The sequence below is a fragment of the Chaetomium tenue genome (assembly GCF_020726465.1).
Source record: "Chaetomium tenue strain MPI-SDFR-AT-0079 chromosome Unknown F5144scaffold_5, whole genome shotgun sequence".
Lineage (NCBI taxonomy): Eukaryota > Fungi > Ascomycota > Sordariomycetes > Sordariales > Chaetomiaceae > Chaetomium > Chaetomium tenue.
Genome location: NW_027117333.1, coordinates 3,935,993 through 3,955,212, shown reverse-complemented (window position 1 = coordinate 3,955,212; position 19,220 = coordinate 3,935,993). Strand labels below are relative to the sequence as shown.

Sequence of the window (19,220 nt, the reverse complement as noted above, 5' to 3'; positions counted from 1 at the left end):
GAAGCGCCAGCATGTGGGAGATGTTTGATCGATTCTAGTGATCACCTATGAGACAACAATCAAACTTAAAGCTGAGCAGCTGTTCGTACTTCTTCGAGTTCAAGTGCTGCGTAAAGGTCGCTCTCCTTATTGCTTGCTTCCTAAGGGAGTTGTATCAAGTTTACAGACCAACAAACAGAAGAAGAGGCGAGATACTTGCGAGTACGGAGCAACACTACAACAGCCACCGGTAGCCTCTGAAGTGTCTAAGAGCAGCGCCAGGAGCTGATCCGGCCATTCCACTTGCTATTACCGTTAGCAAAGTCCGCATCTTCCTGGTTATCGTACGGTCTGCCGGTGCAATCGAAGTTCCTGGGTCCTTGGGGAACTGTCGAGAGGTGGTCTGCAGAAGTTCTTTTTGGAGAACATTAATACGGAAAGAGCGGCGTTGATGCTACCGATAACAGGTACCTAAGGTCGGGAAAACATTTGATGGTTATCACCGAGTTCGCCCGGTTGTTAAACCCCGATCAGCCTCGGAGAATCCGCGGTGGGGATCGGCCGAAGCGGCAAAATGCGGGCCCGATCTGCTGTCGTCAGCGGGACGCAGAAAGGATCGAGACTCTTCTGTCTGTTCGTTAATAAATCTCACTCTTTCCGTTTGCAGCCTTTTTTTGTTCTCGCCAAATAATCTAACACAATGGATTGAATTATGCAAAACATCACCTGCGCACTTACCTAACCGTCCCTCGCCGCCAGCCAACATGTGGCGTCTCGGCATGGCCGGCGCAAGCCGCCGACCGCTTTCGCCGTTCCGCCTAGCGATCCCGATCCGGAGATGCGCCCGCTGCACACCCACACTCCCGACAACCGCCCGGCGCACCGCCGCCGCACCAACCCACACCCCCTCCACCCGCCGCCTCCTCTCGACAGCTCCCCCCCGCCGATCCATCGGCCCCTCCTCGGGGCCCTTCGAACCCCTCCGCCCCCCCTCGCCCGCCTCGCTCGGCGCGCCGCGCGCCGCCCGCAGCTTCCGACACACCCGGCGCTGGGGCCGGCGCCTAATAATCGCCTCCGCCCTCCTCGGTGCGGGCTACCTGGCAGACCGGCAGGTGTACGCGTCCGGGATCGTGCGGTCGCTGCGCACGTTCGGCATGGGCCTGCTGGTCGCCGCCGACTACAAGCTCAACTTCCGCCCGGAGCCTTTGTTCGCCGGTAGCATTCCCGAACTGCACCGCCGCAGCGCCGAGCGCCTGTCTGATCTGCTGCGCGAGAATGGGGGGTTGTATTTGAAGATTGGGCAGGCCATTGCCATGCAGAGCGCTGTGCTGCCGCCGGAGTTCCAGGCCATGTTTGCGCGCATGTTTGATGATGCGCCGCAGGACGAGTGGAAGGCGGTGGAGAAGGTGATACGGGATGATTTTGGTGGTCGGAGTGTTGAGGAGGTGTTTGGCGTCAGTTTTGCTGGCGTGGAGGGGAAGGGTGTCATGGAGCGCACCGCGCGGGCCAGCGCGTCAGTGGCGCAGGTACATTGGGCAAGATTGGCCGACGGGAGGGAGGTGGCTATCAAGATCCAGAAACCGGAGATCGCAAAGCAGATCGGGTGGGATCTATGGGCGTTTAAGTGAGTGCTGCTGCTGCTTCTACTGTTACTGCGGGGTGTCTGCTAACAGGTGTGTTGCCAGGGTCGTCACTAAGGTTTATACATGGTGGTTCGACCTGCCGCTATATTCCTTGGTGCCGTTCATCACGGAACGGTTGATGCTCGAGACCGATTTTGAGAACGAGGCGAAGAACTCCGAGGTCATGCGCGAGCTTGTCAGCAAGGAGCCCAGTCTACGCGGGAGGGTATACGTACCACCCGTGTACCCCGAGCTGAGCTCCAAGCGAGTCCTTACTACTGAGTGGATTGAAGGTATCAGGCTATGGGACAAAGATTCTCTCACTCGGCCTTGGCTGGGGGGTTATGGCAAAGCTTCGATGGGGGTACACGGTGCCCAGTTGGATCCCCCAGACATGGACGCGATTCGCCGGGAGCTGCGCGAGAACCCGCATAGTCAGAATCTGAAGCCGGAACGCACAGAATGGAAGGGGCGCCGTGGGAAGGGCGGACTGGGCGTTTCTACGAAAGAGGTCATGACGACCATGATCGATTTGTTTTCGGCGCAGATCTTCAAGTGGGGTGTTGTCCACTGCGACCCCCGTAGGTTTCCAACCACCTTTCTTTCAATACCGCCCCCGCTAACACACCTGATCAGACCCTGGCAACATCTTCATCCGGCGGTTACCGAACGGGTTACCGGAGCTGGTACTGATTGATCACGGACTGTATGTCTACATGAGTGACAAGTTTCGGCACGAGTACGGCACCTTCTGGAAAGCCCTAATGACATTCGACAACAAGAAGATCGGTGAGATCACCAAGGAGTGGGGTATCAAAGCCGCCGATCTTTTTGCGTCGGCCACGCTTCTACGCCCCTACGAAGGCGGCGACCAGCAGCTGCAGAGGGGAATGTTGGGTGCGCTGGATGACAGCAAGACGGCAAGCCAGAAGCACTATGAGATGCAGAGGCGGATGAAGCAGGGTATCCGCGACGTGCTGGCTGACGAAGATAAGTGGCCGAAAGAGCTCATCTTCATCGGAAGGAACATGCGCATCGTGCAAGGCAACAACGCCTACATGGGCTCTCCGGTCAACAGGATCAAGATGATGGGCGAGTGGGCTAGCCGGTCGCTGTTCCAGGACCGGAACCTGCCGTTGAGGCAGAGAGTGGCCAACGTCTGGCAACATCTCCTGTTCAAGGCGGTGTTATTCATGTCGGACATCGCCTTCTACTTTTTTAGGCTGAAGCAGCTGTTTGGCCGGAGCGGTGGTTTGGAGGACGAGGTCGAGGCGAGGCTGAAGAGTGTGGCCCAAGAGTTTGGCGTCGAGCTCCAGCATAATGTTTTTGAGGGGTAGGGGTGAATTGAGAAGAGAAGGCGATCTCCTCACACTCTTCTGTACAACACTCTCCTGTACATTAAAAATCGCAAGCGCTAGATTTAGACGCATAGATGGATACCCTTGGTGTTTATTCGAGACGGCTATTAATGTCTTTACACGTCCTACCATCGCATCTCTTCTCCTTTCGTACTGTACCCAACTACCTACCTAGGTTGGCATCTACGAATACACCGCGAGGTGTCTACGTCTACTTCATACACAATACCTTCGCCTTTCCAGGGGTTTCTCCGGACATCAACTTGCAGGGGAGGTATGTACAAACCTGATAATTATGTACACAGTATGGAGGTTTTTTATCACCCCTGAAATCGTTGAACTAGCGCCCGGGATCCCGCATCGACACGAAGGTGCTTGGTGTTTTGTGACCTGTCATTCCATTTGCTCTCGTCGTGATTAAACCCGACTTGCAGGCGCATGCAGGATGCATCGATTGGCGTTCGTATGTGGGGCAATTTCCGTTGAAACACACCAAACCCAAATTCCGCGACCCCACCCAACAACCCCAGTCCAGACTGCTGAAATTGGATGTTTCAACTTTTTCGATGTCGGATGCCGTTTTCAATCATCATCAGACTCTCAGGAACTACTGTGTAACCGGGAAACAGCATGGAAGAAATACGGCCCCATGTTGCTAATGAATCCCTTGAGCTCAATTCCAGGTCACCATGAACCCGCACTTGGCTGTTTCTCCCCTTAGCGATTTCACAAGGTGGATGCTTGCACGTGGCTTGTGGGACTTCGGATATCGGGTTCTCGCTTTCGCTGTGTTAGGTGGCGTGATCCAGACTAAAAGAAAGCACCCATCACCAGGTTTGTGGGGAAGCATGTCTTATAGGTTGATCGAGGTTTCGGCAACACGCGCACACATCGCAGTGGACAATGCTGGCTATACTTTGTATGAAGCCGAGAACGAGTTGCGACGGCCGAGAATGGGTCGCCGTCGAGTGCTCCCGAAGACCCGGTCGGCGCGTCTCGCCGGCAGAAGAGAAAGGCGGGATTCGAGGTTGTTGATTGGCTGGCGCGTCTTACGAGGCAAGCCAGCGTCAGCTTTAGCGCGCCGGCTGCAGTGGAAAGGGGCACCACTTCGGATGTGGGGACAACCTGGTCCTGGGAAAGTCTGTTTCCAGGCCCTGGCCATCTGTCGTTCTGTGAACCGAGCTGGCTGTTTCTCCATTCCCCATCACATCGGTGAGCTCCCCGGAAAACCATCTAGATGGAGAATCAAGCAGCGGAATGAAATGCAAGCAAACATGCAGAGCTAGCCGAGCCTACACTAGTGGGATGAGACATGATGCAGAAAGACCCTTGACAGCCATGGACCGTTCCTGTTTTAGCTCCGCCAGGGGCATGGAATGGCTTCCATACCTAGGCAAGCTTCTAGAACTCGTCTTGGAGCCAGCAACACCACACCGGATTCAAGACCGATCCAAAGTGAAGATACCTCATCACCTGTAATCCCATGCTTGGCACGGACCTGAGGAAGGGACTTGGCCTAGAAAGAACAGTGCAGCATGTTACAAGCCTGGCGTGCCTGGCTCCATCCTGTCTGTTTTAGTTTGTCCCTGGCTTAATTGCGCTCCGAGAAGGTACCTTCCCGGACCGTCCCCCAGGCTTTAATCATCAGCCAATCTCGTCGCATGGTCGGCATGGTCGCACTCGCCCATTGACTGGTCATCTTTTTTTCTCTTCGCGCCCCTGACGAGGTGCACTTACTTCCCTTCACACCCCTCACATTGTCCCTGAACGACTGTCGCATTGCCGGCTTGTCATAAGGTTTTGGAAGGCTGCATCGCAGCATCCTTTGCCCTTTCGATTCGATCTTTTACCTCGGCCTCGTCGACTCGGGCCTGTCACTCCCTTTCGCGTGAGCAAGTCTCCACCATTCCGCGCGTACGACCCAATTCCCAATTCTGTCCTCTGTCCGCTGTTCTGTTGTCAAGCTCCTCAAGCTCGTCAAACGCAGGACAGCTGAGGCTTGTGGTGGTAAAAACCGAGTAAGTCCAATCTCTACTTGACCTACGCCGGCTGTTGTTTTCAGCGATCGTTGCCCAAGTTGTTGCCATTGGAGTATGCGACTTCTGCGGGTCGCAACCTCGATAACGGAACTGCTGAGCCGAGCTAGATCGCTGGCGGTCGTGGTTGTGACCCAGGAAATGTAGCAACATGGCACGGTAACGGGATTCACCGAGCGCGATTGCCGATCCGGCACTCACGAGATAACTCATGGCTCCCCACGCACAATGGCGACAATGGCGACAATGGAAGTGACCAGATTGGGTTTGGCTAACACATCACGATACTTCTTAGGAAAGAAGCTCCCCCATAACCTACACCAGCCGGTGCTGCTTGTACTCGACGCTGTTCCCACCGAACCACTTTCCTCCCCGGAATCACCACAATCATTGAACGTGCCAGTCAGCGTATACCACCACAAAGGGGCCTTCTCGTTTTGGGTTGAGTCGTTACGGAACTGTGTTTCGTGCCCACCTCCTACCTTCTCTCACTCGCGTTTGAAGGTAAGCACGGGTTCAGTTGCAATTGCCGCTTCATCGAACTTGGAATGTTAATCGCATGCTAGTTCCCGCTCTGCACAAGCTGCAGTCGCTTCCCGGACCTGCGGGTTCACACCTCCCCATTTCGTTCGCTGTCCGCCCGCTTATGCGAGGCTGTTAGCCACATATTGAGTCCCTTGGGATCGAGAAATGTCATCACCGCCTCGTCGCTCTAGCCTCGGAATGTTACTACGACGCAGCAAAAGCAGCGACCTGAAGAGGCAGCAGGCTGCTAGGGAGCTCGAGCTCCAGCGCCAGCGCGATGCCGTCCCCAAGTCCCCACCGCGCCTGCCGGTTCTTTACAATGGCGCCCCTGCACCCCAACTAGGCCTCGGCGGCGATGCTCGTCCCGATTCTCTCGCAATCGTCTCTGGCAGAGCTGATCAAATGTCGGCTGCCACCCCACGGCCCTCGATGGAGCCACCCCGTTCTGCCATCAGCATCCCCCCTCCCCCCATCCCCAACGGCGGCTTCGATCCTTACGCCGGCACCGGAAGTATGGCACACCGCGGCCGCTACAGTTATGCCAGCAGCGCGATCAGTACCATCAACAGCCCTAGAAGGGTTCGGAGGAGGAAGGACCCCACTCCTTTTAAGTAGGTTGATTATCTGGCCACCCTTCGCTTAGCACAAAGCTCACCATTCGTTCAGCATCCTCATCGTTGGTACGTCGAATTCGGGCAAGACTTCTTTCCTTGAGTTCCTCAAGACCGCGCTTGCTCTCCCCGCAAAGAAGCGGGCGAAGAGCACTGTCGAGCATGACGAGCCCCCAAGGGCGCCGCCTTCCGGCAACTTCATCCCCCATTATCTGGAGACCGAAATCGATAGCGAGCGTATCGGCCTCACGCTGTGGGACTCCGAAGGCCTTGAGAAGAATGTGGTGGACCTGCAGCTTCGCGAGATGTCGAGCTTCCTCGAGAGCAAATTCGAGGAGACCTTTGCCGAGGAGATGAAGGTGATCCGGTCCCCCGGGGTACAGGATACCCACATTCATGCGGTTTTCCTCGTCCTCGACCCCTCGCGCCTCGACCGCAACATTGTGGCAGCCAGGGCCGCATCTGCGAACGGCCAGCATAACGGAGGGAAACATATCCCACATACGCGCATCCTTGGTGGCCTGGACGAGGATCTTGATTTGCAGGTCCTGAGGACGTTGCAGGGAAAAACCACGGTCATTCCGGTCATCGCCAAGGCCGACACCATCACGACTAAGCACATGAGCATGCTCAAGCGGACGGTAGCGGAGAGCCTCAAAAAGGCAAATCTCGACCCGTTGGAAGCCCTTGGCCTCGACGACGACGATGATTCGAGCACCGACCCCGCCAGGATCGACGAAGAGGACGAAGACCAGGTTTCGGAACTCAGTGAGGAGGGTGAAGCTATTGAGGCGGGCGAGGAAGGCTCGGAGTTGCCAATTCAGGGCCAAGACTCGTCGCCTAAACCGAAACGGCTCTCTAGCGGTTCCGTCCGTCGGCACAAGGCCACAGAGGAGAGCCTCAAGGAGGACGAGGTGCCATTTTTGCCCTTGTCGATACTCAGCCCGGACATCTACGAGCCTGAAGTCATTGGACGCCAGTTCCCATGGGGTTTTGCCGATCCGTACAACGAGGAACACTGCGATTGGGTCCGCCTCAAAGACACCGTCTTCAGCGAGTGGCGGGGCGAGCTCCGCGAGCTCAGCAGGGAGCAATGGTACGAAGGTTGGAGAACGAGCAGGCTCAAGCAGCAGGGGGGCAAGGGACATCGGTGAAATAACGCCGAGGGCTGATCGGGCTTTCGCCTGCCTTACGCTTACCCCAACATTACTGAGGTCAGCTACTCAATACTACCACTCTTTACAGGAGTGGAGATTGAGCGCACACCACATGGGCCCTCAGGCCTCCTGCCCTGTTCGTTGATACCAATCTCGACCTTCTTGTTCTCCAGTGTCTACTCTAGTGGGCCTCAGATCGCGACGACATCATACCCAAGCCGGTTTTTCTTTTTTACCAACAACAATCACCATTCGGTCTTCACGACTTTTTTTTTTTTTTTTTTCTCTATTTCATAACGAGTCCTTTTGGCTCGGATGAGCCGCGGTGGATGGGCCAACGGTTCTGCCGGTCATGGATGGCATTAAGGGAGTTCTGTTCTGAGGGCGTTGGCGCTTGCTGCGAGCTCCGAAGCAGCCCACATTGCCTTCTCATGTACCACGTTTATTTTGATATGGCCAAACATGGAATACCCCTTTCCCTTTTTAACCCGTGTTGATTTTTCTTCTTCATGTTGTCTTCTGGACTAAAACCCTGGAGAAGGGGGGATGGATATCTGTTTACCGACTGTGCGGTTGAGTGCCGCCTCTATAAGTTCTCATTTTCTTCTCTTCCTCGCGGCGTCCGGGCTGGCAGAGCAGAATGCGAATCGCGACTACTGTACAGAACCGAACAGCGCCGTACGTAGCTGGGTTGTTCTAGTCCTCGGCTGACTTGGGCGGTGTTGTTCCTCTATGTTACTAGATCAAATCAACACGATGATGTTTTCTGTCCCGACCTTCGGAGTTCATGTTCTGTGATGCCGCAGTATTCTCCTATCTGGAAAGTCGTAAAGTGAGCTAGCAGCGCGCGATTAGATGGTATCGCAGCGAAACGCTGAGTGGAGCATTGCGGGTTCGGTGCGGGTGGACGAAAGAAACGGTCACAGCAAAGATCTCGATAGTATCATCTCCTTCTGATATATACATCCTACATTACACCCCATCATATCACCACCCGCCCTCCCCGCGCAACCATCAAGCCACCTCCAACTTAACTCTATTCCGCTCCTCCCACTCCCTAACCGCCTCCCCCAGTCCCGTGGTAAGCGCGGCAATATCCCTGGCGCGGTAGTACCGCTTCCCTTCCTCATCATCGTCACCCCTGAAAGAAGACGAAGGAGACGGTGTAAAATACTCCAGCTGCGCCTCGTCGTCGGCCCCCGCCTCCCCGCCCAACCCCAGCCGCGCCCGCTCTGGCAGGTGCACCGCTTCCCGGTGCGCTTGGAAATTGGCGTCTGCGCAGGCCAGGGAGCACCAGGTCGTCGGTTGTTTTAGGGTGACTAGGCACTCGGTGCAAAAGCGTAGTTCCGCTGGAGGCGAGGGCGCGTCGGCCATGGGGGTGTCTTCTTCTTGTCTTTCTTCTTGGGCCTTTTGGTGCGTGGTGGTGGTGGTGGTGGTGGTTGCATGGAGTTGGAGACAGTCAAGGGCGGAGGCGCAGGTGTGTGTTTCTGCGTGGGAGAGCTGGGGGAGGGGGTGCTTGTTAGTGAGGGTGGACGGTGGGTGGGTGGGTGAGGGATGGGATGGCTTACGTGGCCTTGCTGTTCGCACCTCTCGGAGCAGAATACCGTCGGTTTTGGTAAGGCTCCCGCTGCCGCGAGTATAGTGCATATGCTGCAGGTGAAGTAGTCTTCTGTTCGTGGTTCTTGCCCGCAGACGGCGCAGCGGGGGAGATCGTACAGCTCGCCTGGTACCTTTTGTTGGGCGAGGCTTTCCCGTCGCTGCGCTTTCCTCGTCTTTTGCGCCTCGTGTGCGGCCCTGGCCCGGCGGAGCTCATCGAGCCGCTGGTTAAGCTTGTCGGTCTGTTCCCGCGCGCCCACGGCCGTCTGTCGCTCATCCAGGATCCGATCCACCACCTGTTCCATAGACAGTCGGTGATACAGCAGCATGTCGACGTACTTCTGGTGGTCCTCGGGCACGGTGCCATCCTCAGTCTTGAAGAACGCATCCCTCCACACCTCTGTCTTTGCCGCCACATCGCTCGCGGCAGCTACCCTTTCCGGTAGATGGGGATCTGTGCCAGAATCAGGTGCCAACGACCCCTTCCTGAGGATATCGGCCACCTCTTTGGCCAATGCCACTGCATCACCGCCCGCCGTCGCAGTGGAAAGGTCCTGTAGTTTCTCGAACACCGCCCCACGTCCGTATGGGTCCTCCACCATTAGCCTCAGCAATGACGAGCGCACCCGCTCAGCATACCACCGACCCCGCTCCTCCTGAACATGGTCGTCGATGGCTTTTGGAGCGATCTGGTATTCCTTGGCAGAGTCGATGAGAAGCTTCAATGCTGACAGAAAGGCGGGCCGGGAGGCGAACCATTCTTGCGTTGGGCCTGGGGCTGCTGCTGTGTCACTGGTACTTGACGAGGAGCTGAAATAACGTGCCCGGAGAGCATCGAGGAGGAGTTCGTAGCATTGTGTACACGAGACTAGAGATTCATGATCACCATGCTGGCCGTGGCAGTTGGATTTGATCTGGGCCGCTCGGAGGGCGAAGTCTTTCGATCTGGAGGCGGCAAGGGCGGATTGGAGGAGGAGCTCGGGCATGGTCGGGTATGAGTTGAATGATCAGTGAGTGAGTGAGTTAGCGAGTGAGTGAGTGAGCGAGTGGGACTGAGTGATTGGGTGATTGAGTGACTGAGTGACTGAGTGGTTGTGGTGAAGGTCGGGACAAGGTCAGTGTTGTGGTTGAATGAAACCCAAGCTCACAGACGACTTTGGCTCCAAATAACCGGTGTGAAGAGAATATGGCGACTAAATTTCAAGAGCGTCACATTTCATCTTAAAGAAGTGTTAAGATAGGAATCGTAATTGACGAGGCTGAGAGGCTGATCGCGGGAAGAGTTCCACAACCCCTTGCAGCGCCAAGAGGCTTTAGTTATGTGGGCCACCCTCGCCATCGAATTTACTGTGTAGTGTAGCGTTGCAACGCATTTCGTCCAAAGCATCCATCCTAGGGTAACGAATCTCCCATTGACCATCGCCAACGAAACTCATATTTCAAAACACCACCAACAGAACAACAAGATGGTATGTCGTCGCGCCCCGTTATCTTTTTACAAATACTAAATACCTACCCTAACAGGCCGATAAACTCCGAAACCAACAGGAACTCGAACGGCTCCAAGCCAAGTTCATCGGCACTGGACACCCCGACACAACGAGCTGGGAGTGGAAGACCAACATCCACCGCGACACATACTCGAGCATCGCCGGACATCCACCATTGTTGTCCTACATTGCGCTTGCAGAGAACGAGCCGGTTGCCAAAGTGCGCGTGCAAATGATTCGGGTATGGAACCCTGTTCACACTTCCCTTCCGCTTGACTAGTGTACCGCAGTCGCTAATGGAGTGGTCTACACAGAAAATGCTCCAGCCAGCCGGGCCTCCGCCACCTCGCGAAGGCGAAGAAGCGTTCGTGGCGTCGCGCCAAGAAGAATCGTGAAGCCCGACAACATCGACGAGGCAAGGACATTTACGAGGAGACAAGCAACAGGACAGGCGGACAGCGAAGGGATGTTGAGAATAAGCGGGCAGCTAGCAAGCCGCCGACAGGACATACCTCCGGTGCGTTTGCTTCGAGACGACCCTTTTCCTCGCCAACTGCCGCGGGACGTTATCAGGAAGGTCTACAAACGCTGGACAACAGACCGACTCCGTACCTGTAAGGCTCAGCTCCATAGAGAGAGAATGATACACAATGATACCCTGACTCCAGCGGCTCTCACAGCCCGATACTTTGTGGGTCACTCGCTGTCTTCATCTTCGGCCTCAGTCCGCCGTCTCCTTCCCCTGCGCCGAGTACTCGACCCGGGGTCGCCGTCCGGCGGCGCTACCTCCGCTCCCTCTTCGACAACTTCAGGCATGGTCGTTACCCTGCCCCTGGTCTTTAGGCTAACCTGCAACTTGCTTTCAAGCTCTTCGTTAGATCCGCCATAGATGGTCCTTACGAACGCCGCAATCGCGTCCTTGCCGACCTCGACCTTGCCACGCGGTCCAACGTGCCAGGTTGTGCCGTCGTCATCGCCCATCGACCCTGATTCAGTCACTCGCACCAAGTATCCTTGCTTTATCATCCGCTGAAGGACAGTATCCGTTTTTTCGTTGGGCGATGCCCCATTATGTGGATTCATGCTCGGCATGTTCTCAAGGGCGTTGAGCCGCGAAAGGTGTCTCCGCAGACGCGGGTCGCTGAGTTCTCCACCGCTAAGCGTAATTATGGCGATGATCGTGGTATAGAGGGCGATGTAGGAAGCCTCGCCCTCAGCGGACTCGACCTTGGATGCAGTTATAATAGCGGGCGTTGTGAAAGTCTCGGGGAGCGTAGAAACGAGGACGTATGCGTTCGAGGTAGGTTCTTTTTGGCTCTGGGATTTGGCAGCTGTCGGCCGGCGGATTGTCAGCGGTCGCAATCGGTTCTTTTTGACTGGGGGCGGCGGGAAACATACCTTTCCTCTTCTGTTCTGTCGTTAGGAGATTCCTGTCTTTCGTCGGCAGCTCTATCATCTCCATGCCAAACGTTGCCTGTAATTGTTTTTGCGCGCCAGCGAAAACCTTCTTAAACTCTCGGCCATTGGAACCAAGCACTGCGAAACGTCAGCAGCCGCTTGCACCAAGCCTAACATTCTTCAATACCCTTGTCCCTAATGCCATCTCTCCGGATCGGTGTTCGCGAGTACTCGCAGGCAAGGGCATAGCGTACAAGGCTCTTGATTAGCTGGCTGGTCTCGTCGCGCTGGCCCCCATCTGCCATCTGCTCGTCACCGTCGCCATCAACATCGTCGGGTATATTAGAATGCTCATGTTGCATATCTTCGTCATCGTTCTCTGGGACGGTCTGCTTTCGGTCAGTCTGTGGTTCCATCCCGTCCCGGTGGGATCAAGACCCACCTGGTGTCTTCGCCGTTGTTGCGCGGGCATGGTGGGGAGGAGGATCCTAGGCAGCAATCTCAAGCGGGTGAAATTCCGTTGACAACGCGCGAAGGGATAGGTGAAACGGGGTGATAGACCAGGGACCCGAGCTCGTTGTGTCAAAAAAACGAAAAAGTATTCGTAATGCACCCATTAAAAGTTGACCTGAATTCGCGATGCGGGGTGTCGTGGCGCGCGTCGATCTCTTGTCAAATCGCGTCTTCATGTGCTTTTTTGCCTGCCGGGACCGTGGGGTTCCTGGCAAAGCCAGGGTCCAGATTCCGTGGGACCCACTCAAAATAATCTTTCGTCGCAAAGAACATCGGGATCCACTCGGTCGACTCTTCGCGGGCCATATAGATGGATGTCACCCGCAGGACTTTCCCGTCACTGATGCTTTGGTGGTGCAGTAATAGGCCGTCCCAATAGTCCCCATGCTCGGCCGCAAGTTGACCGGAAGCGCCAGCTTTGTCTGCCTGAGATGCCGACTCCAGCTGGCTGGGGTCCCCAAACGGCCGCCGTTTACTACCCTCGCCCTCTCATCTCTTCGAACGCCCCTACGATCTCTCGGTACCTACCGCGGTCGACCTAACGCCGAATGGCTCAACGATCCTAACGATGGGGAGACGGGTGCTGGTCCCAACTCCGAACCCAACCCCGAACCCACTCCTGAACCCAGCCCTGAATCCGACGCCGACACAAAAACCCCCAATGAACACTTTGCGACGAACTGGCCACTCCTTTCGCGGCCGTTGGAACATCGCTTCTACAAGTCCAGGGGTCAAATGGTCTCCCCCGAAAAGGAGGGGCTCTCCATCGACATGCTAGGGAAGCCTGGCGCCGCCATTGTTCTTCGAGAGAAGCGGGCCTGGAAGAAAAAGCCCCAGCCGGTCTCTGACGACGCCGAGGTTGTCCAGGTTGATCCCGCGAGCCTCCTGCTCCAAGAAGACGCCGCCCCCGCGGATGAGGATATTCTACTCAACATCCACGAGCTACGACCGAAAGACACAGCCATCCTCTCCGACAAGCAGTTTACCCAACTCAAAAACACACTCGTCGGAGGGTTCACAGGTGCCCAGTTGGCCCGTTATTTCAAGGAATACGAAACGTTACGGCGACTTGATGGCGAGGAAAACAACAACCCGGAAGAAGCCCCGTGGGTGCTAGAGCGTCAGCCATGGGCGCCGACGGTTTCGGTTGGTGCACAAGACATCGAGCCTCACCTCGTGGGCTACATCACCAGGGGCATGGCCCCCAAAACTCGGCTCGTGGTCCGGCTGATTCGTGAATGCTGGGACGTGGCCAACAAGAACGTTCTCGACAGAGATGGCTACCTTAGCATACGACTCCGTGATGTGGAATTTTCCCTCCTAGCCCGTACGTCAAGCGAAACTTCGACACCCGTCCTGCTTTACCGAGCTAACAATCCTATGCCATAGTCGGCAACAGAAGATGGCTAGAGGGTGCGCCAAGAGCCATATTGGCGCAAGTGAAGGAAGTCAAACTCATTCGAGAATCCCAACTCGTTTCTGTCGTCGCTCCCAAGCACGCGGCACTATCGGTTCTTGACAAGGTCCATGAAATCCTTTCCAATGCTAGGACAAGCGAGTTTGACATCGACCTCATTTCCCCCGAGGCTCTTGAAACCGGTGTCCTTGAGGAAGTTGGGCGCCTGACCAACACGGTAACGCGGCTAGACCCGTCGGGGAAAAAGGTATATGAATCGACCCATATCTCCCAGAGCAGTGGCGTATGGCTAACAAAATGATTTTCCTAGGTGGTTGTCACCTGGATTCATATGCCGAAACGGGACGAATACTTCGAAAACGCGAGTGAAACCGTGCTTCGATTCTTGCGTGAAGCATACGGGCCTAAATCCTGCCTTTCCACCGCTTTGGCCGTAGTCCCGGGCGACCTGGCACATCAAGGTCGATACCTCCCGCTGCTCAACTGCTCAGCAAAATTGCCGTGGCAAGAGCGCTTCGACAAGTGGGTGAGGTGGACTGCCGCCGTACCCCAGTGGAATACCGAATCTAAGGCACAGCAAGTCACAATACCGGTAGATATCTTGCCTTTCAAATTGAACAACGAGAAGGCTGCCAGAGAGTTAGACTTCGGCACCCCTGGGGACAATTCACAAGGGTGGCCTGCCGAACCACACACCGACACGAGTGTGACTTTTGGCCATGTCGTTTTTGCCCGCCAGGAACAGGAGCAGTCAGCTGTTTCGCCCAGCCGACCACCCCAATTAAACACCTCCTTATCCCGGTCCTTCGTCCCGGCCCTCCCCGCCCTCGGTAGCCTCAACCTGCCCAACAATCTCCATGAAGAAGGCCTCTGGCACACCATTACTGTAATCCGCTTCGTGCCGTCCCCCGACCTCTCACCCGAACTCATTGCCTCGGCGCCGAACCTCGAGCTCCGCGTGGAAGCCGACCATGTGGAGGTCAAGGGTTTGGTCTCGCTACGTGCCGTCAAGGACACTTTCAGAGGCGATGTGCTCTTCCCCGCAGCAGCCGTCGACGCCCGCCTCGTACAGCAGCGCAGCTTCAGCATTCCGGGCACAAGCATCGAGCAACACGTCCCAGCCATCATCAACTTTCTTTCCAAGTCCGACCTGCGCCCCTGGCACGGCACGCTGAGGACCCCGCCGGTACTGCTCGGCGTTGAACTCCCACCACATCTCTTCACCCCGCCTACCACCGACACCACCACCCCCGCCGCAACTTCCGAGGAAGAAACCATGGACGCGCCAACCCAAGTCAAAGTCGACTACACCCTCGCCTCGATCGAGGTGCAGCGCACCGTAACGGCCGAGTACGCCTCGCTCAAGCTGCGCTACACCAGCATCCAGGCGGGCCAGCGCGGTGGCGAACGGTCCGAGCTATCCCTAGAAGCGGTGCGCGTGCCGCCCCAGGCCGATGTCGAACCCGAGGCGTCCGATGTGTACGACCTCGTCGACGAGGAGGTCGATCGTGCGGTGGGATTTAGCTCACACGTCAAGAACTCGCCCAAGGCGAGTTTCCGCCTCGCCGAGGCCGAGGCTGCCGCTCTAGCGAAGCCGGTGGAGCTGGATGAGTTTTTGCGGGCCGCGTCTGGGATCGTGAACGAGAAAGGCCGGTTAAAGTGGCATGCGAAACGATCGTAGAGAGACAACATGTACAATACTTGTAGGATAGACAAAACTAACCTTTCGGCCACTGTCGAGAACTCAGTTCCATGCATCGGGTGACAATGCAAGTATTTTCTCATGAACCGACGTCAGACACAAGAGAGCGTCGCCCATTAGGAATCCACCCGGTGAGATAGATGCAAGGTAGAACACACTAATCAACCATTCATCAAGATGATGGGGCGACATTACCACATACAGAGACACACGACAACACCCAGCAGCAGCAGAGGGCAACAAGTTGGGAATCATGACCTTCGTGATCACTTCTAGGAGACTCTATTTTGTACTAAGCACATGATGAGAAGTTTTGATGCGCAGAAACCCCGACCATTAACCCCCTCAAATGTGCCGCATCACAAAACGACCCGAGTGCTCATGTAAATCGTAGCATCGCGGCTAGTACCGCGACGCGATCTCGCGTGAGAGCCAAGTGGCCCCGAATCCCTGGAAGTGAGATTTTTGTTTGCTTGAACAAGAAACTGTTTATTTCTTGCCAGCCTTGGCAGCGGACTTGGTGACCTTGCCGGCACCACCAGCCGACTTCTCGACCTTCTTGATGACACCGACAGCGACGGTCTGACGCATGTCACGGACGGCGAAACGACCGAGGGGAGGGTACTCGGTGAAAGCCTCAACGCACATGGGCTTGGAGGGGACCATCTTGACGATGGCGGCATCACCAGACTTGATGAACTTGGGGGCGTCTTCAACAGACTTGCCGGTACGGCGATCGATCTTCTGCAGGAGCTCGGCGAACTTGCAGGCAATGTGGGCCGTGTGGCAGTCGAGGACGGGGGCGTAACCAGCACCGACCTGACCGGGGTGGTTCAGGACAATGACCTGAGCCTCGAACGACGCAGCACCCATGGGCGGGTCGTTCTTGGAGTCACCAGCGACGTTGCCACGGCGAATATCCTTAACGGACACGTTCTTGACGTTGAAACCAACGTTGTCGCCGGGAACACCCTCGACAAGCTGCTCGTGGTGCATCTCGACGGACTTGACTTCCGTGGTGACGTTGGAGGGGGCGAAAGTGACGACCATACCGGGCTTCAGGATACCAGTCTCGATACGGCCGACAGGGACCGTTCCGATACCACCGATCTTGTACACATCCTGGAGGGGAAGACGGAGGGGCTTGTCGGTAGGACGCTTGGGGGGCTCGATGGAGTCGATGGCCTCGAGGAGAGTCTTGCCGGTGAGCTTGCCACTCTTGACCTCCCTCTCCCAGCCCTTGTACCAAGGAGCGTTGGTGGTGGCCTGAAGCATGTTGTCGCCGTGGAAACCGGAGATGGGGACGAAGGCAACGGTCTTGGGGTTGTAGCCGACCTTCTTGATGAAGTTGGAGGTCTCCTTGATGATCTCCTGGTAGCGGGCCTCGGACCACTTGGCGGTGTCCATCTTGTTGATGGCGACGATGAGCTGCTTGACACCCAGGGTGTAGGCGAGCAGAGCGTGCTCACGGGTCTGGCCATCCTTGGAGATACCAGCCTCGAACTCACCAGTACCAGCGGCGATGATGAGAATAGCGCAATCGGCCTGGGAGGTACCAGTAATCATGTTCTTGATGAAGTCACGATGACCGGGGGCGTCTGTGAGATGATACACGTTAGCGAAAGGCGATAGGCAATGGGACCCGAGGTTGCGACATACCAATGACGGTGACATAGTACTTGGGGGTCTCGAACTTCCAGAGGGCGATATCAATGGTGATACCACGCTCACGCTCGGCCTTGAGCTTGTCAAGAACCCACGCATACTTGAAGGAACCCTTGCCGAGCTCAGCGGCTTCCTATTGTTTGGTGTCAGCTCAATCCTTGGCAATTGAGAGCCAAATGCGGCGCGGTTGGTGGGGTGCAAATGCGGGGTCGGTGGGCCTGTCGAAAAGAATTTCCCTTATCTGCTGGGTTTGTGTGCCCCTCCCCCGCTTTGGGAGGAGGGGCAACCACAAAGGCAGAGAGGCGCAGGGAAAAAAGTGCCAGACTGGCAGAAATGATGGTACGGTGGGAACCGGGCAAGAAGGGGCCTCTGGCAGCGGATGATTGAGTTGGGGAAAAAAACTGACCTTCTCGAACTTCTCGATGGTACGCTTGTCGATACCACCGCACTGGTAGATAAGATGGCCGGTCTGTGGTCTTGTCAGCGAGCTGTCCTACAGCACAATGTAGCAGAGACCTGAAGGGTGAGGCTTACAGTCGTAGACTTGCCGGAGTCGACGTGTCTGGATCGCTAGATATTAGTTTCCCTACATTCCAAACGATGCCGCGAACAAGGGGCAGGGAGAAGGTGGACAAACCCAATGACAACGACGTTCAGGTGGAGCTTCTCTTCCTTGCTATGGACTGTTAGCTGTGTTGACGAAGCAATCGCGGCCGTTTGTGACCGAGCGGGAAGAGTAGGTGACCACGACTTACCCCATTTTGACGGTGTTGTTGTTCTGAAGAACGAAACTGGCGACTTGCGCTTGATGGAAGTCTGTAATAAGTCAGAGATGATGCTCTCGTGGAAATGGAGATCGCGCGATGATGGTTACGCACTTTAAAGTGGCAGGTGATTGCTCGAATCAGGTATGCCGACGAGGAAGTGAAGAGGGAGAGTAGGGTGATTTTTGAGGAGGGGTCGAAGTTTTTATGGGCAGGCCGGGAGGGGCAAGGCGAGTTGGTGGGGTTGCGCAGCACAAAAACTTCTACTAAGGTGGGGCAAGCCCTCAAATTTTTGCCAGCCAAATTTCTCTGCCGCACCTTGCCGCCCAGCCCCGCGGTCAGGCTTCAGATTGTTCACAAAGCGCACCTGATGTAAAATACACGGAGGATACATTAATTCGAGTCACCAAATGCAAGGTCAGTCAAAACCATCCCGGTGTGAACTTCTACGCACAATATGCATTCATAGATTAAAAAAAAAAAACTGTTTTCATGTCATGCCGCTTGGGCTTGGTTGAACTGGCCCCTCTCTGGGTTTTGAAACTGCCCCTCTTCGCGAACTCTCCTAGGCAACCGATAAGCCCCTCCGTTCGCCAATCCCGGGTCCTTTTTGCCTTCAAAACCGGCCGGCCCGAGCGCCACTGGAGCAACGCGCATGTTCAGGTTGGCGGCAAAGTGGGACTCCATGCCGCAGAGGTGCATACCCTTGATGCGTTAGGCATTGGCCTCCAGCCCAACGTCAAGAATGTGACGATGCTGTGCGTGAGTTGAGGAGTCTGCGGCATGAGTCAAGCTCCGGGCAGCCAGATTCACTTCCCTCCTCCCTTGTGACCCAGAAGCTCGCAGGGATTTACTCCGAAAACATTTGCAATTCCCATTTCTCATCGGCGAATGACTGTCGTTGGATAAGCGGGAATCAACTCTTTGTTTGGGGGGTTACAATTCCAATCAAGCATATTGTGGCGAAGTGGCCTCCTCTCTTGGTCACGGCCGTCCCAAACGTAGATCGGTTCACCAGAACAGGACCGTCACTTATGCGTTTGCAAGGACCATGGCAATCTGGAACGCACAATCTTTTTTCTCCTAGCAGTTCACGTCTCGCATCCCGCACCACTGCAATATTGTTTGTGGTCATCGGGCGTCTTGACAGTTCGTGGTCTTCCATATCCGTATGAGGCTAGGGCCGGCTGAGAGCTTCAGCTGGTATCCGTTTGATGTCGGCAAGGACAGGGGTTGATGGTTAAGCTTCGACTGCAGATATGTACATTCTGGCTCCTCCACCCACCATGTCCCGGGGAGCCATCATGTCGGGGTTCCCGCAGCCCTGTTCCTTCTAGTAGTGAAAAGGTGAAAGGGGTTTCCACTCTTCCACGGCCAGGGACCCAGG

General features: G+C 55.9%; 7 protein-coding genes across 7 annotated transcripts; 4 read left to right on the top strand and 3 right to left on the bottom strand.

The window, feature by feature from the left end:
- Positions 1-572: 572 nt before the first annotated feature.
- On the top strand, positions 573-3,085 carry F5144DRAFT_631756 (ABC1 family-domain-containing protein). The gene is made up of 3 exons (XM_066792466.1): positions 573-1,603; positions 1,665-2,182; positions 2,238-3,085. Exons 1-3 carry the CDS (start codon positions 744-746, stop codon positions 2,936-2,938), a joined length of 2,079 nt encoding a protein of 692 aa, XP_066642036.1. The 5' UTR covers positions 573-743; the 3' UTR covers positions 2,939-3,085.
- Positions 3,086-5,363: 2,278 nt separating this feature from the next.
- On the top strand, positions 5,364-7,541 carry F5144DRAFT_319568 (uncharacterized protein). The gene is made up of 3 exons (XM_066784026.1): positions 5,364-5,499; positions 5,562-6,131; positions 6,187-7,541. Exons 2-3 carry the CDS (start codon positions 5,686-5,688, stop codon positions 7,283-7,285), a joined length of 1,545 nt encoding a protein of 514 aa, XP_066642035.1. The 5' UTR covers positions 5,364-5,499; positions 5,562-5,685; the 3' UTR covers positions 7,286-7,541.
- A 616-nt stretch (positions 7,542-8,157) lies between these two features.
- Positions 8,158-10,139, bottom strand: F5144DRAFT_631754 (uncharacterized protein). Its single transcript, XM_066792465.1, has 2 exons — positions 8,857-10,139; positions 8,158-8,788 (listed from the first exon to the last, which is right to left on the bottom strand). Exons 1-2 carry the CDS (start codon positions 9,868-9,870, stop codon positions 8,303-8,305), a joined length of 1,500 nt encoding a protein of 499 aa, XP_066642034.1. The 5' UTR covers positions 9,871-10,139; the 3' UTR covers positions 8,158-8,302.
- Positions 10,140-10,411: 272 nt separating this feature from the next.
- F5144DRAFT_492522 (splicing factor 3B subunit 5/RDS3 complex subunit 10) lies at positions 10,412-10,769 on the top strand (the record flags this gene model as incomplete). The annotated part of the gene is made up of 2 exons (XM_066785919.1): positions 10,412-10,615; positions 10,689-10,769. Coding segments are annotated over 2 exons (285 nt in total), but the record flags the coding sequence as incomplete, so codon positions are not given.
- A 301-nt stretch (positions 10,770-11,070) lies between these two features.
- F5144DRAFT_655184 (MAGE family-domain-containing protein) lies at positions 11,071-12,565 on the bottom strand (the record flags this gene model as incomplete). The annotated part of the gene is made up of 4 exons (XM_066793122.1): positions 12,215-12,565; positions 11,948-12,161; positions 11,773-11,910; positions 11,071-11,705 (listed from the first exon to the last, which is right to left on the bottom strand). The coding sequence occupies exons 1-4, from the start codon at positions 12,242-12,244 to the stop codon at positions 11,071-11,073; spliced, it is 1,017 nt and encodes a 338-aa protein (XP_066642032.1). The 5' UTR covers positions 12,245-12,565.
- Positions 12,438-15,630, top strand: F5144DRAFT_537264 (mitochondrial inner-membrane-bound regulator-domain-containing protein). The gene is made up of 3 exons (XM_066787071.1): positions 12,438-13,612; positions 13,675-13,949; positions 14,013-15,630. The coding sequence occupies exons 1-3, from the start codon at positions 12,670-12,672 to the stop codon at positions 15,381-15,383; spliced, it is 2,589 nt and encodes an 862-aa protein (XP_066642031.1). The 5' UTR covers positions 12,438-12,669; the 3' UTR covers positions 15,384-15,630.
- Positions 15,631-18,067, bottom strand: F5144DRAFT_579680 (translation elongation factor EF-1 alpha). The gene is made up of 7 exons (XM_066789336.1): positions 17,948-18,067; positions 17,825-17,885; positions 17,707-17,745; positions 17,604-17,631; positions 17,476-17,538; positions 17,064-17,202; positions 15,631-17,002 (listed from the first exon to the last, which is right to left on the bottom strand). Exons 2-7 carry the CDS (start codon positions 17,827-17,829, stop codon positions 15,894-15,896), a joined length of 1,383 nt encoding a protein of 460 aa, XP_066642030.1. The 5' UTR covers positions 17,830-17,885; positions 17,948-18,067; the 3' UTR covers positions 15,631-15,893.
- Positions 18,068-19,220: the final 1,153 nt, after the last annotated feature.